The 16,196-nt window shown below is 44.6% G+C and overlaps 1 protein-coding gene across 2 annotated transcripts in view; it reads right to left on the bottom strand.

Annotated features, from left to right (window-relative positions):
* LOC140201961 (annexin A4-like) overlaps window positions 1–16,196 on the bottom strand; it is a 116,555-nt gene that overhangs the window by 75,775 nt on the left and 24,584 nt on the right. For both annotated transcript variants that reach the window (XM_072266830.1, XM_072266829.1), the window contains one exon: window positions 10,298–10,347. In XM_072266830.1, the coding sequence (XP_072122931.1) occupies window positions 10,298–10,306 (9 nt within the window). In that variant the 5' untranslated portion in view covers window positions 10,307–10,347. The remainder of the gene's footprint in view (window positions 1–10,297; window positions 10,348–16,196) is intronic.

Raw genomic sequence — 16,196 nt, 5'->3', positions numbered from 1 at the left:
ACAGCGATTGCACAACCACCAACTGCGACTCCAGCCTTGAACTCCAGGCCGGGTCTTTATGTGCTGCTGTTGTGACTCCCGTCTCCCCTTCCCCCACCACCACTCCGCAGCCCCGTCTTCCTCAGATCCCATTGTCAACTCCTGGGCCCTTGGAGGCTCCATCTTCCTCTCACCCCAACCCTGCCCTCCCCCCTCTGATCCCAGCTCTCATCTGTGCCGGGTCTTTACCATCCCCTCTGACCTTCAACTGTCGGAGGCAGAACGCTCTGTTCTCAGTAAGGGCCTCACGTTTGTCCCCCTTCGCTCACACCTCAGCGAGTTCCGTGTTCGCCATGACGCGGAACTTTTCTTCCGCCGTCTCCGTCTCCGAGCCTACTTCTTCGGCAAGGACTCTTCCACCCCCACCGATGACCCCTTCTCCCATCTTCAACCCTCCTCTTCTTCATGGACACCCCGCTCTGGTCTTCTGCCTGCTCTGGATCTCTTTATCGCTAATTGCCGATGGAACTTCAACCGTCTCGACTTCACCGCACCTTGTCCCCATTCCAACCTCACTCCTTCCGAACGGTCTGCTCTCCACTCCCTCCGCACTAATCCTAACCTTATTACTAAACCCGCCGATAAGGGGGGTGCTGTTGTAGTCTGGCGTACTGACCTCTACCTTGCCGAGGCACAGCGACAACTTGCGGATACCTCCTCTTATTTACCCCTCGATCGTGACCCCACTAAGGAGCACCAGGCCATTGTCTCTCACACCATCACCGACTTTATCCGCTCAGGGGATCTCCCATCCACTGCTACCAACCTTATAGTTCCCACACCCCGCACTTCCCGTTTCTACCTCCTACCCAAGATCCACAAACCTGCCTGTCCTGGCCAACCTATTGTCTCAGCTTGCTCCTGCCCCACCGAACTCATCTCTGCGTACCTCGACACTGTTTTATCACCCCATGTTCAATCCCTTCCGACCTATGTTCGTGACACTCCTCACGCTCTTAAACTTTTCGATGATTTTAAGTTCCCTGGCTCCCACCGCTTTATTTTCGCCATGGATGTCCAGTCCTTATATACTTCCATCCCCCATCAGGAAGGTCTTAAAGCTCTACGCTTCTTTTTGGATTCCAGACCTAATCAGTTCCCCTCTACCACCACTCTGCTCCATCTAGCGGAATTAGTCCTTACTCATAATAATTTCTCCTTTGGCTCCTCCCACTTCCTCCAAACTAAAGGTGTAGCTATGGGCACCCGTATGGGTCCTAGCTATGCCTGCCTTTTTGTTGGGTTTGTGGAACAATCTATGTTCCGTGCCTATTCTGGTATCTGTCCCCCACTTTTCCTTCGCTACATCGACGACTGCATTGGCGCTGCTTCCTGCACGCATGCAGAACTCGTTGACTTTATTAACTTTGCCTCCAACTTTCACCCTGCCCTCAAGTTTACCTGGTCCATTTCCGACACCTCCCTCCTCTTTCTAGATCTTTCTGTCTCTGTCTCTGGAGACAGCTTATCCACTGATGTCTACTATAAGCCTACTGACTCTCACAGCATCTGGACTATTCCTCTTCTCACCCTGTCTCTTGCAACAACGCCATCCCCTTCTCGCAATTCCTCCGTCTCCGCCGCATCTGCTCTCAGGATGAGGCTTTTCATTCTAGGACGAGGGAGATGTCTTCCTTTTTTAAAGAAAGGGGCTTCCCTTCCTCCACTATCAACTCTGCTCTTAAACGCACCTCCCCCATTTCACGTACATCTGCTCTCACTCCATCCTCTCGCCACCCCACTAGGAATAGGGTTCCCCTGGTCCTCACCTACCACCCCACCAGCCTCCGGGTCCAACATATTATTCTCCATAACTTCCGCCACCTCCAACGGGATCCCACCACTCAGCACATCTTTCCCTCCCCCCCTCTCTCTGCATTCCGCAGGGATCGCTCCCTACACAACTCCCTTGTCCATTCGTCCCCCCCATCCCTCCCCACTGATCTCCCTCCTGGCACTTATCCGTGTAAGCGGAACAAGTGCTACACATGCCCTTACACTTCCTCCCTTACCACCATTCAGGGCCCCAAACAGTCCTTCCAGGTGAGGCAACACTTCACCTGTGAGTCGACCGAGGTGATATACTGCGTCCGGTGCTCCCGATGTGGTCTTTTATATATTGGCGAGACCCGACGCAGACTGGGAGACCGCTTTGCTGAACATCTACGCTCTGTCCGCCAGAGAAAGCAGGATCTCCCAGTGGCCACACATTTTAATTCCACATCCCATTCCCATTCTGACATGTCCATCCACGGCCTCCTCTACTGTAAAGATGAAGCCACACTCAGGTTGGAGGAACAACACCTTATATTCCGTCTGGGTAGCCTCCAACCTGATGGCATGAACATCGACTTCTCTAACTTCTGCTAAGGCCCCACCTCCCCCTCGTATCCCATCTGTTACTCATTTTTATGCACACATTCTTTCTCTCACTCTCCTTTTTCTCCCTCTGTCCCTCTGAATATACCTCTTGCCCATCCTCTGGGTCCCCCCCCACTTGTCTTTCTTCCCGGACCTCCCGTCTCATGATCCTCTCGTATCCCCTTTTGCCAATCACCTGTCCAGCTCTTGGCTCCATCCCTCCTCCTCCTGTCTTCTCCTATCATTTTGGATCTCCCCCTCCCCCTCCAACTTTCAAATCCCTTACTCACTCTTCCTTCAATTAGTCCTGACGAAGGGTCTCGGCCTGAAACGTCGACTGTACCTCATCCTACAGATGCTGCCTGGCCTGCTGCGTTCACCAGCAACTTTGATGTGTGTTGCCTGAGAAGTGGCAGATGGAGTTCAACCCAGATAAGTATGAGGTTCATTTTGGTAGGTCAAATATGATGGCAGAATATAGTATTCATGGTAAGACTCTTAGCAGTGTGGAGGATCAGAGGAACCTTGGGGTCTGAGTCCATAGGACACTCAAAGCTGCTACGCAGGTTGATTCTGTGGTTAAGGCGGTGTACGGCGTATTGGCCTTCATCAATTGTGGGATTGAGTTTAAGAGCCAAGAGGTAATGTTGCAGCTATATAGGACCCTGTTCAGACCCCACTTGGAGTACTGTGCTCAATTCTGGTCGCCTCACTACAGGAAGGACATGGAAACCATAGAAAGGGTGCAGAGGAGATTTACAAGGATGTTGCCTGGACTAGGCAGCATGCCTTATGAGAATAAGTTGAGTGAACTCGGCCTCTTCTCCTTGGAGCGACGGAGGATGAGAGGTGACCTGATAGAGGTGTATAAGATGATGAGAGGCATTGATCGTGTGGATAGTCAGAGGCTTTTCCCCAGGGCTGAAATGGCTAGCACGAGACGGCATAGTTTTAAGGTGCTTGGAAGCAGGTACAGAGGAGGCCTCAGGGATAAGTTGTTGTTGTTGTGTTTTTATTTTTACAGAGAGGGTGGTGAGTGCGTGGAATGGGCTGCCAGCGGCGGCGGAGGTGGAAATGATAGGGTCTTTTAAGAGAATCCTGGATGGCTACGTGGAGCTTAGAAAAAGAGGACAATGGGTAAAGCCTGGGTAGTTCTCAGGTAGGGACATGTTTCGCACAGCTTTGTGGGCTGAAGGGCCTGTACTGTGCTGTAGTTACCTATCTTTCTAATTTAAAGTTGCTGACCCACTCCATCCATGATCCCCTGATGAGGACCAATTCATTGACATCTGGTTTCCTCCTCTGAAGTCAATAATCAGCTCCTTAGTCTTGCTGACATTGAGTAAGACGTTGTTGTGGCACACTCTGCCAGATTTTAAAAACATAGAAAACATACAATCTCCCTCCTCTCTGCTGATTCACAAACTTTGATTTGGCCAACAACTGTATTGTTGTCAGCAAATCTGAAGATGGTATTGGAGCTGTGCTTAGCCCACAGTCCCAAGTGTAGAGCAACTAGAGCAGGAGGCTAAGCACATAGCATCACACATCATGAAGACCCTAGAGAGGCTGTCCTGGCTCACCTCTAACCCCGGTCAGATCAGCCCTTGATCCCGGGCAGTTTGCCTATCAGCACACTGGAGTTGACGATGCTATCATCTACCTGCTGAACAGAGCTGACTTCCATTTGGATAAGCAGGGCTGTACTGTGAGGATCATGTCTTTTGATTTCTCAAGTGTTTCAATACCATACAGCCCTCATTGCTGGTGAAAAGATCCGTTCAATGCAGGTTGGCACTTCCATTATATCCTGAATAATGGACTACCTGACCAGCAGACCACAGTTTGTGTGGCTTCAGAGCTGTGTGTCAGACGTGGCTGTAAGCAGCACTGGGGCCCACAGTGGACTGTATTGGACTTTAGATACACCACTGAGTCATGTCATCTGCAGAAATTCTCAGATGACTCAGCAATAGCTGGTGTATAAAGGGAGGAAGTGAGGATGAATACAGGGCCCTGGTGAAGGACTTCGTCAAATGGTGCAAGCTGAATCATCTGCAGCTCAGCATCAGTAAGTCAAAGGAGATGGTGATGGACTTAAGAATATGCCTGCACTGCTCCGTTATTATTGATGGCGAGGACCTACAAGTACCTGAGGATGCACCTGGTGACAGACTTCAGTGGAGCATCAACACAGGGGCTGAGTATAAGAGGGACCAGACTAGCCACTACTTCCTAAGGAGACTGAGATCCTTTGGAGTATGCAGGCCTCTCCTTCACATGTTCCATCAGTCTGTTGTCACCAGTACATTCTACTAAAAGGTGGCACACTGGGGCAATGGTGTCAACACTGGAGATGCCAACAGACTCTGTAAACTGATTAGAAAGGCTAGCTTCATTATACGAGTCAAACTGGACAAACTGGAGACTGTGGTAGAACAAAGGATCCTATGGAAAACTCTGGCAATTCTGGACAATGTTTCTCACCCTCTACATGTCACCTTGGCTGAACTGAGGAGCACTTTCAGTAATAGACTACGAGAGCTGTGTTGCCCTGAAGAGCACTATACAAAGTCATTCTTACCCTCGGCCATTTGGCTCTATAATGAGTCAACCTATAGCTGAGGAAGTGATGATCCCCTCCTGTTATACTATTTGAGATAATTTATTTTTTCTTTCTTACTTCTGTTCTAATATTTGTATACATGTGCACTTGTAATGCTATTGTGAGACTGTATTTCCCTAGGAATCAATGAAGTATCTATCTATTGTGGTGCACCTGTGCTGATGGAGATTGTGGAGGAGATGTTGCCAATCTGAACTGACTAGGGTCTGTAAATGAGGAAATCAAAATTGCACAAGGAGGTATTAAGGCCAAGATCTTGAACCTTAGTGATTAGTTTTGAGAGGATGATAGTATTGAATGCTGAGCTATTGTCAATAAAGAGCATCTGATGCAAGACCAAATTACCATAACCATAAGACATAGGAGCAGAATTAGGCCATTTGCCCATCGAGTCTGCTCTGCTATTCAATCATGGCCGTTCCTTTTCTCCCCCTCCTGAACCCCATTCTGCGGCCTTCTCCTCATAACCTTTGATGCCATGTCCAATCAAGAACCTATCAAGCTCTGCCTTAAAAACACCCAACCACCTGGCCTCCACAGCTGCATGTGGTAATACATTCCACAAATTCATCACCCTCTGGCAAAAGAAATTTCTCTGCATGTCTGTTTTAAATTGATGCCCCTCTGTCGTGAGGCTGTGCCCTCTTGTGCTAGACCCCCCCACCATGGGAAACATCCTTTTCACATCTACTCTGTGTAGGCCTTTCAATAATAGAAGGTTTTCAATGAGATCCTCCCCACCATCCTTCCAAATTCCAGCAAGTACAGACCCAGAGCCACCAAACGTTCCTTGTATGATAACCATTTCAATCCCAGAATCATCCTTGTGAACCTCCTCTGGACCCTCTCCAACGCCAACACATCTTTTCTTAGATAAGGAGCCCAAAACTGTTCACAATATTCAAGGTGAGGCCTCACCAGTGCCTCAGCATCGCATCCCTCTCTTGTATTCTAGACCTCTTGAAATGAATACTAACATTGCATTTGCCTTCCTCACCACCAACTCTACCTGCAAGTTAACCTTTTTGGGTGTTCTGTACAAGGACATCCAAGTCCCTTTGCATCTCAGATTTTTGGATTTTCTCCCGGTTTGGAAAAAAGTCTGCACAACCATGTAATTTCCAACATTGTATTTCATTTGCCAATTTCTTGCCCATTCTCCTAATCTGTCTTTATGCAGCCTACCTGTTTCCTCAACACTACCTGCCCTCCACCAATCTTCATATCATCTGCAAACTTGGCAACAAAGCCACCTATTCCATCATCCAAATCAATGATATACAGCATTAAAAGAAGTGGTCCCAATACTGACCCCTGAGGAATACCACTAGTCATCGGCAGCAAACCAGAAAAGGATCCTTTTACTTCACTCACTGCCTCCTACCAATCAGCCAATGCTCCAACCATGCCAGTAACTTTCCTGTAAAACGAGCAGTGATTGATAAGTTCATGGCCTAAGGTAGGAGGAGTCAATTTTAGAAAACCTAGCACATTTATTTTTCAACATAGTCCCCTCCTACATTTACACACTTAATCCAGCGGTCGTGGAGCATACAGATCTCTTCTTTGTACGTTTGTAGAAGTCGGCATCTTGGACCTCCAGAAATTGGTCCACAGCAGAGGTGATTGATAAGTTTGTGGCCTAAGGTAGATGGAGATGAGTTATACAGCTCTCGTTACCTGCATGTGCAATTCAACTCAGTGATTATGCAGAAAGTTTGAAGTTAATAACTCATCTCCTTCTACCTTAGGCCATCTATCTCTGATATAACTGCAAGTCCTTTTGCCCTTGCAATTTCTTAACTCAACCCAAAGGGATTCAACATCTTCTAATCCTATGTCACATCTGTCTACTGATTTGAGGCCATTCTTTACCAGCAAACACCGCTCTCTCTCTGCGTACCTTCTTATCCCTCCGATATAATTTGTAACCTTGGACATTTGGCTCTCAACTACAACCATCCTTCTGCCTTGATTCAGTGATGGCCACATCATACCTGACAATCTACAGTAGTGCAACAAGATCACCCACCTTATTTGTTGTACTCCATGCATTGAAATAAAACTGTGTTTGCTAGCCTTTTTGATTTTTCACCCCTAATTCACTGATACTCACCCAGCTGGCTGCATTTTTCCCTATCATTTGCCTGCCCTTCCTGATAGCCTATCTGCATGCTTTCTTTGCTTTTTTACCTTCCATCCTATCCTGAGTCCCTTCATTCCTGTTCCCACCCCCTGTGCCAAATTAGTCTAAACCCTCCCCATCAGCTTGAACAAACCTGCCCATGAGAATTGGTCCCCTTCGGGTTCAGGTGCAACCTGTCCTTTTTGTACAGGTCATAACTCCTCAGAAGAGATCCCAATGATCAAAGAACCTGAAGCCTTGCCCCCTGCACCAGCTTCTCAGCTGCGTATTTATCTGCCACATCATCCTGTTTCTACCCTCACTGGCACATGGCACAGGCAGCAATTCAGAAATTACTATCCTGGAAGTCCTGCTTCTCATCTTCTGCCTAGCTCTCTAAATTCTCTCTTCAGAAACCCATTGCTTTTCCTTCCCCTGTCACTTGTACCAATATGTCCCAAGAGATCTGGCTGCTCTCCCTCCCTCTCTAAAATCTTTGCTGTCCAGATGTTGCAGGGTTGAGTGAAATTTGAGTGGATCCAAATAGTTTCTCAGGCAGGATCGGTGTAGGACAGACAACGTCAGCCAATGGGATCAGCCTAGGCCGGGCGATAGTAGTGAATTGGATTATTGTAGAATAGGCACTCAGTGGGTCAGCACCGCACAGCTCTTATCCGTCTTATTAAACCAAACAAGTGATCAGCAAATTTGTGAGCAGGAAAGTTTTGTAGCTCACCTGAACAAAGTTAGAATGTTGATGCTGATGGTGCTTCAAAGTTTCTCACAAGCACCTTTTGCAACTGAATGTTTGCAAACTGCTGATAGTAGATTGCACTACAGGTTCTGCTTAAACTACTACTTAGTAAAGCAGGGACAAGGAGACAGAAGTAGTGGAATAATCGAGGTAACACATGGCATGAATTAGTGTTTTATCTCCAGTGGAGCTCTATGGAATTGGGTGTGACTGTACAGATGGAAATCAGTGGCCTGATCAAGGTCATTTTGGAGTTAAATGTGCTTCCTTCTGGGCTGGGAATTCCAGTTTTATTACTCAAATAGCCAAAGAAACAGATTCTCTACCATTCCTCAACAATCTCTTGCTTCCATATCACTCAAGGTTAATTTGATTGATAACTCAGAATGAAACTCTAAAAGCATGGCTTGCAAATAGAATTGCAACCCCCTGCTTACTGAGCAGCTGGAAAAAAACAATAATGTTTCTGTTTTTAAAGTTATAAAGCAGAGATTTGCACTCAGGTGTTATAGTTAATAAAACTAACAGCTTGACCTGCAGTTCACATCAGACTTCTCTCTGGAGAGGCTGACACAAGACACACAAATTAGTCATTTAACAAGAGTCAGTATCAGCCTTCATTAACAGATACATATCAAACAGGTGACCACACACTGCAAGACAAAAGCATGAAAATAGAATATTCTAACTGCTGAACATTCCCAAACCAAAAGCCATGGTTCATCCAGCAAGTTATAATACTTTATTTTCATGCTTTTGTCCTGCAGTGTGTTGGCACCCAACTCTGGCAGGGTTTGCAGGACATTACTTCCTACAAAGTGAAACCCAACATCATGAATGGCAGTGAGCTCAGTGTCTTCTATGCCTGTTTTGAAAGGGAGTATACACCTGCAGTTGTGAAGATCCCTGTTGCACCCACTGACCCCGTGATCTCTGTCTCAGAGGCCAATGTCAGGCTGTCTTTCCGGAGGGTGAACCCTCGCAAGGTGGCAGGCTCCAATCGAGTACCTGGTAAGGCTCTGAAAACTTGTGCCAACCAACTGGCAGCAGCATTCAGGGACATCTTCAATCTTTCACTACTACAGTCAGAAGTTCCCACCTGCTTCAAAATAGCAACAATTATACCAGTGCCCAAGAAGAGCAGTGTGATCTATCATCCATCCAGTAGCACTCACATCTACAGTGATAAAATGCTTTGATAGGTTGGTCATGGCTAGAATGAACTCTTGCCTCAGCAAGGATCTGGAGCCACTGCAATTTACCTATCGCCACAACAGGTCTACGGCAGACACAATCTCAATGGCTCTTCACACAGCCTTAGATCACCTGGACAATACACCCATGTCAGGATGCTGTTCATTGACTATAACTCAGAATTTAACATGATCATTCCCACAGTCCTGATCGCTAAGCTGCAGAACCTGGGCCACTGTACCTCCCTCTGCAATTGGATCCTCAGCTTCCTAACTGGAAGACCACAATCTGTGCGGATTGGTAATGATATCTACTCCTCGCTGACGATCAACACTGGTGCACCTCAGGGGTGTGTGCTTAGCCCACTGCTCTACTGTCTCTATACCCATGACTGTGTAGGTAGGTGTACCTTAATACCATCTATAAAGTTGCTGCTGATGCAATCATTGATAGCAGAATCTGACATGGAGACACGAGGGTGTACAGGAGTGAGATATACCAGCGAGTCAAGTGATATCACCGCAACAACCTTGGGCTCATCAGTGAGACCGAACAGATGATTGTGGACTTCAAGAAGGGCAAGACAAGGGAACATGAACCAACCCCCAGAGAAATCAGAAGTGGAGAAAGTGAGTAAATTCAAGTTCCTGGGTGTCAAGACATTTGAGGATCTAACCTGGTCCCGATGAGACAGATAGGAAAAGTATCACTCTACATGCAAAACTGTTGGCCCAAGATTATGTTAATATTTAAAAATAAAACAAGTCTTCACATCAAAATTTGAAGACAGATTTTTAAAACTGTAATCTTTACAGTTATATTAATGTACTAATCCTCTTTGAAATTAAGGATATACACTGGCTTGACAACCCATAAACCTTTAACAGCCCAGTTATTGATCCTCATTGTATGTCACTTACCGCCCTGGTTGAAGATTTACTTTATTAATAAGAGTCAATAGCAGGTTGGAGCTCCACACCAACCAGTACCATGTTTGAACAATGGATTTCCCTGCTGAGAGTATTTTACAACATACCAAACAAGTGATTAAACTCTAAACAGTGAGACATCAAGTCAATGAAACACTTGTGTCTTCCCGATCTCATTACAATCAACTTTAGTTTACAAGGAGACAATGGACAATACAGTATACAGGCTGGGGTGGGAGGCAATGGTGTTCAAATATCAGAATACTTACAGCTGCCATGGGAACAGAATACAACACTTCAAGTGGAGAAAATGATCTACCTGTTGCAGAAAACAAACACAGCAATGAAATTTACTGCAGAATGAAGAGCAATTTTTAACAAAACCTATATTCTCAGTGTTTAGTAAGGCTTGTAGATTGGTGAGACAATGGGAGACTTTCATTGCCATCTGTTGCTCACTGGACAGTACTTTCAGCTGAGGGTAGAAGATTACAAGTTCTAAGTTCCACTCTGAAGACTTAGGTGCCAACTTACAGAATAGTGTTTTTCAGTGCCTCTATCAGACAGGACAAAGACTTGATAGTCTTCTCGGGAGGGGAATGTGAAGATATCTTGGAGCTATTCAAATTGAAGTGGATTTATCTGAGCTCTCCTAGCGAATTTTGATCCCCAATTGATATCAGCAAAAATTCTGATCCACATCACACAGAGAAGCAAGTTGCACAATTTCTGCTTCAGAACAGTGGTGACATTCCCAATGTATTTTACTGAGTGAGAATATTGATGTACACATGGATCTTGGGGTCCAAGTCTATAACATTCATGAATGAAGGAATCATGGGGGCCACATCTATAGATCTGATGTACAGTGGGACCTTGGGGTCTAACTCCATAGGTCCCTGAAAGTGGCCACGTAATGCACGTCAATAGGGTGGTAAAGAAAATATATGACATGCTTGCTTTTTTTAGTAGAGGGATTAAGTTCAAGACTCAGGAAATTATGTGGCAGCTTATAAATAACTCTGGCTAGGTGGTATCTGGAGTAATGCAGTCATTTCTGGGGGCCTCACTATAGAAGGATAGTGGGTGGAGGGCTATGGAGAGGGTGCAGAAAAGGTTTACAAGATACTGCCTGGATTAGAGGGTTTGTGCTTTAGGGAGAGGTTGGACAAATAAGGTGTGATTTCTTTGGAGCAGCAGAGGTTGGACAGAACTGTTAGAAATATATCAAATTGTAAGCAGTATAGATAAAGTAGACAGTTTGGATCTTTACCCCATGGTTGATATTTAAAGGGCATATATTTAAAGTGCTCTCTGGTATTAGACAGTTCAAAGAAGAGGCAAGTACAATTTTAAACACAAGACACAGTGGTGGGTGCCTGAAATGCACTGCCAGTGCTGGTGGTAGGGATAGGTATGATAGAGGCATTGAAGAGGCTCATAGACAAGCACATGGATATTGCAGAGATTGGAGCAACACTGGAAGGTGTCATTAGCTGAATTAGTAAATTACAGTACTTCCATACGTGGTGGTCCAAAGTTTCCATACTGGCCATCTCACGGCACATTAGTACTTTGCACATTAGATTATTTACTGAATTTATAACTACCTCTCCCCCTTCTATGCGACGTTGTCAATAATTTGCCATTGTTAACCACTCGTTTGTCATGATAGAGGATCATGAAGAATCGGGTTTATTTTCACTGACCTACATGATATAACATTTGTAGTTTTATGGCAGCAGTCAGTGCAAACATGCAAAATTATTACTAGAAATTACAAGAGAAACACAGGGCAGAAAAAAAAATAATGAGGTAGTGTTTATGGACCAGAGGGGAAGAAGCTGTTTTTTAATCATTGAGTGTGGATCTTCAGGCTAATGTACCTCCTCCTTGATGGTAGTAATGAGAAGACAGCATGTCCTGGTTGGTAAAGGTCCTTAATGATAGATGCCAATCCTGCCGAAGAGTTTCATAAGACCATAAGACATAGGAGCAGAATTAGGTTATCTGGCCCGTTGAGTCTGCTCCGCCATTCAATCATGCATGATCCTTTTTTTTTAAAAGCTCCTCCTCAACCCCAGTTCCCAACCTTCTCCCAGTAACCTTTGATGCCATATCCAATCATGAACCTATCAATCTCTGCCTTAAATAACGCCAACATGGCCTCTACAGCTGCATGTGGCAACAAATTCCACAAATTCACCACCCTTTGGCTAAAGAAATCTCTCCCCATCTCTGTTTTGAAAGGGCGCCGCTCTATTCTGAAGCTGTGCCCTCTTGTCCAGACTCTCCCACTATGGGAAACATTCTTTTCACATCTATTCTGTCTAGGCCTTTCAACATTCAAAGGGTTTCAATGAGATCTCCCCCCATCCTTCTGAATTCCAGACCCAGAGCCATCAAATGTTCCTCATATGATAACCCTTTCATTCTTGGACTGTATTCTTTTCCTAGATGCTGCCTGGCCTGCTGTGTTCCTCCAGCATTTTGTGAGCTGTTAATGATAGATACCATCTTCTTGAGGCCCCAGCTTTTGAAGGTGTCCTTGATGGTGGGGATGGTGTGGCTGAATTTACGACTCCCTGCAGCCCTGCACATCGGAGCCTCCATACCAGGTGACAGAGCCAGTCAGAATGTTCTCCACTCTACATCCACACAAATTTAAAGTCTTTGAAAGTCTACCAACTTTCTCAAACTCCTAACAAAGTAGATCCTTCAGCACAGCATGAGTGAATCTTAGCATGGAAACATGTCCTTCCACCCAACTGGCCCATGCTCATACAGGCCCACATTAGGTGCATATCCCGCTAAGCCTTTCCTACTTATGTACCTATCCAACGATCTTTTACATGTACCTGCTTCGACCACTTCCCGTACCACCCCAGTATAAAAAGATTCCCCTCAAGTATAGAGGGAACAATTGACCTTAGAGTAGAACACAGAACAGTACAGGCCCTTTGGTCCACAATATTGAGCTAACCTTCAGCCAACTCCAAATTAAATTGAACCTTCCTTCTTGTATAGTTCTCCATTTTTCTTTCATCCATGTGCCTTTCTAACAATCTATTAAACATTCCTAATGTATTTGCTTCTACCACCACCCCTAGTCATGTGTTCTATGAACCTGCCACTCTGTATTTAAAAAAAAAACCTTTGACATTCTCCCCTACGTTATCCTCCAATTACCTTAAAATTACGTCCCCTCATATTAGCTGTTCCTACCCTGTGCAAGAAGTCTCTGGCTATCCACTCTGTCTCTGCTTCTTATCATCCTTTATCAAGTCAGCACTCATCCTTCTGAATTCCAGCAAGGACAGACCCAGAGTCTGTGGTGGCCAGTGCGATCATGTTTGCTGTTGTGTGCTGGGGCAGCAGGCTGAGGGTAGCAGACACCAACAGAATCAACAAACTCATTCGTAAGGCCAGTGATGTTGTAGGGATGGAACTGGACTCTCTGACGGTGGTGTCTGAAAAGAGGATGCTGTCCAAGTTGCATGCCATCTTGGACAATGTCTCCCATCCACTACATAATGTACTGGTTGGGCACAGGAGTACATTCAGCCAGAGACTCATTCCACCGAGATGCAGCACAGAGCATCATAGGAAGTCATTCCTGCCTGTGGCCATCAAACTTTACAACTCTTCCCTTGGAGGGTCCGACACCCTTAGCCAATAGGCTGGTCCTGGATTTATTTCATAATTTACTGGCATAATTTACATATTACTATTTAACTATTTATGGTGCAACTGTAACAAAAACCAATTTCCCCCGGGATCAATAAAGTATGACTATGACTATCCTCCATCACTCCAAAGAGAAAAGCCCTAGCTCACTCAACCTATCCTCAATAAGACATGCCTCTTCATCCAGGCAGCAACCTGGTAAATCTCCTTTGCACCCTCTAAAGCTTCTACATTCTTCCTGTAATGAGGTGACCAGAACTGAGCACAGTGATCTAAGTGTGGTCTAACTGGAGTTCTCATTGCTCTTGTACTCAATTCCCCACTAATGAAGACCAGAATGCCATACTGCTTCTTAACCACTGTATAAACTTGCATGCAACTTTGAAGGATCTATGGACGTGAACTCTGAGATTTCTCTGTTCTTCCACGTTGCTAAAAAATCCTGCAATAACTTTGTACTCTCAAGTTTGACCTTCCAAAGTTTATCACTTCCCATGTTTCCCGACTGAACGGCAAGTTAAGCGGTCAACACAACACCTATAAAGTGATATTGACTGCCAAACAAATATTTGCTGTAACACCATGAAAATGCTTGCTTTTGTTCAAATAGAGGAGGATAGACAATCTCTTGGTTTCACTGCACTTGACAAGTGCTACTTCCAGCAGAGCAGGGTTTCCTAACCTAGGGTCCACAGACCACTCAGTTAATGGTAGGGGTTCATGGCATAACAAAGGTTGGGAACCCCTGTGCAGGGTAACACTGACTCTACAGTATTGCCAAAGCCATATTACATCACTTTAATCTTATTGTGAATCCCCAGCCTTCTAAATGCAGAAGAGGATGTGCTGCCTACCAAGTCATGCAGAACAGATGATCAGCTGGATTTGGAGCAACTTTGTGCCGTAGCCACCAATTTAATAAAGCCTGTGGCACACAAAGTCACTATATACGACAACATTACTGCCTGTCAAGGTCCTGTAGTAGTAAGATTGTTCACCTCACATACTTAAGTAGTGATAATGGGATAGTGGTGTGAAGAGGAAAAAAACCCACTAGTATTCTCCTACTTTAGAAAATAAAGCTGACAGTGTTTAAATGAAATTTTTAATTCACTGTCAGTGAACCATTGGAACTCTTTAGAGGATGTATCCTTCGCTGTCATGCTTAGGAAAAAAATTCAAACTGATCTGAATTTATGTTACACCTTTACTAAGTTCGTAAAATCTGGTGCCTTGCTGAATGAATTAAGTGATTTTTAAAAAACGATTTATTAAGTAGTTGCTTCTTAACAATATCTTTGATTATTCAAAATGTTAATTGGCAAATATGTCATTTTTTTAAAATGTTAGTTTTTACTTTAAATCTTCTTTATTTTCTATGGTGGCTGAACATAATGTTTGTTTCTTGCTTCAGGGTTAGCATTAGCGTTAGCTGCTTGAGTAGCTGGTGACATCCTAACAGCCGGACTGATCGTCAGTATCAACCGTTAGAGAAAGGGAAGTTCTCACACTGTCTACAAAAGTGGCAAGCAATAACACCGACTGCTTTCTTCAGATTTATAGACAAGTTTTTTTTTTAAAGCTGTTTTAGGCTTGATAAAACAAAAATCCTTAAACAGCACCTGATGCTAAAGGAACATCTCTCCCTGATGAATGCAGAATACCAAGTCACTTGTTGACTCTTGATGATCTACCCACAGCCAGAGAAAACTAGAAGGACCAAGCCAACATCAGGCATTGGAATTTAAAAGTCAATTCTTTGTTCTGTAGCTATAATGGGATTCACACCACAGATTGAAAATCCTCTTGTAGAATACGCATCTTCATAGAACTAAATCAATTAATTGTTTAAGGAGTCAAACAACCAGCTGAGGTGACCTGCTCTCAAAAGGTTCAAAGATTCATTTGTTATCAAAGTATACAACTTGAAATTCTACTTCTCCAGGTAGCCGTGAAACCAAGAAAGAAAAGGAAGGCAGCACGATCGTCAACCCCCAACATCTCCCTTCCCCTCACAAAAAAAAACAAACAAAACGGAACAGAACAGAACTCCTCTTGTATGCTCATAGAACTCAACTGTACCACAGGCAATTGGTTTACCTCAGCTGTGGTAATTCCTTAAAACTACTTGAACAGCATTTGACCTCTTCCACTATCAAAATATTCCTGAAAATTCTGCACAACTGTGGATTATTAATGATCTATTAATATACCCAGAGTAAGATTCAATAAATAACATCTTATTGTTCAGCCACTCCATTTTGTAGAGCCAGATGGATCAACATTAGAGACAGCTTGACAGCAGAATTCCCAATTCTGATTCTTTCCGGAAAACAGACCAGGGTCTGGCAAGTTTAGGATCTGAATCTATATATTACTTCCCCAAAGCAATCACAAACTGGTAACCTAACCAAAAGACCACAAGGCATAGCACTAGAATAGGCCATAGAGTCACTCTGCAATTAAATCATGCCTGATGCT

This window comes from Mobula birostris, chromosome 8, assembly GCF_030028105.1.
Source record: "Mobula birostris isolate sMobBir1 chromosome 8, sMobBir1.hap1, whole genome shotgun sequence".
Classification (NCBI taxonomy): Eukaryota; Metazoa; Chordata; class Chondrichthyes; order Myliobatiformes; family Myliobatidae; genus Mobula; species Mobula birostris.
This window is presented reverse-complemented; position numbering and strand designations above follow the sequence as displayed.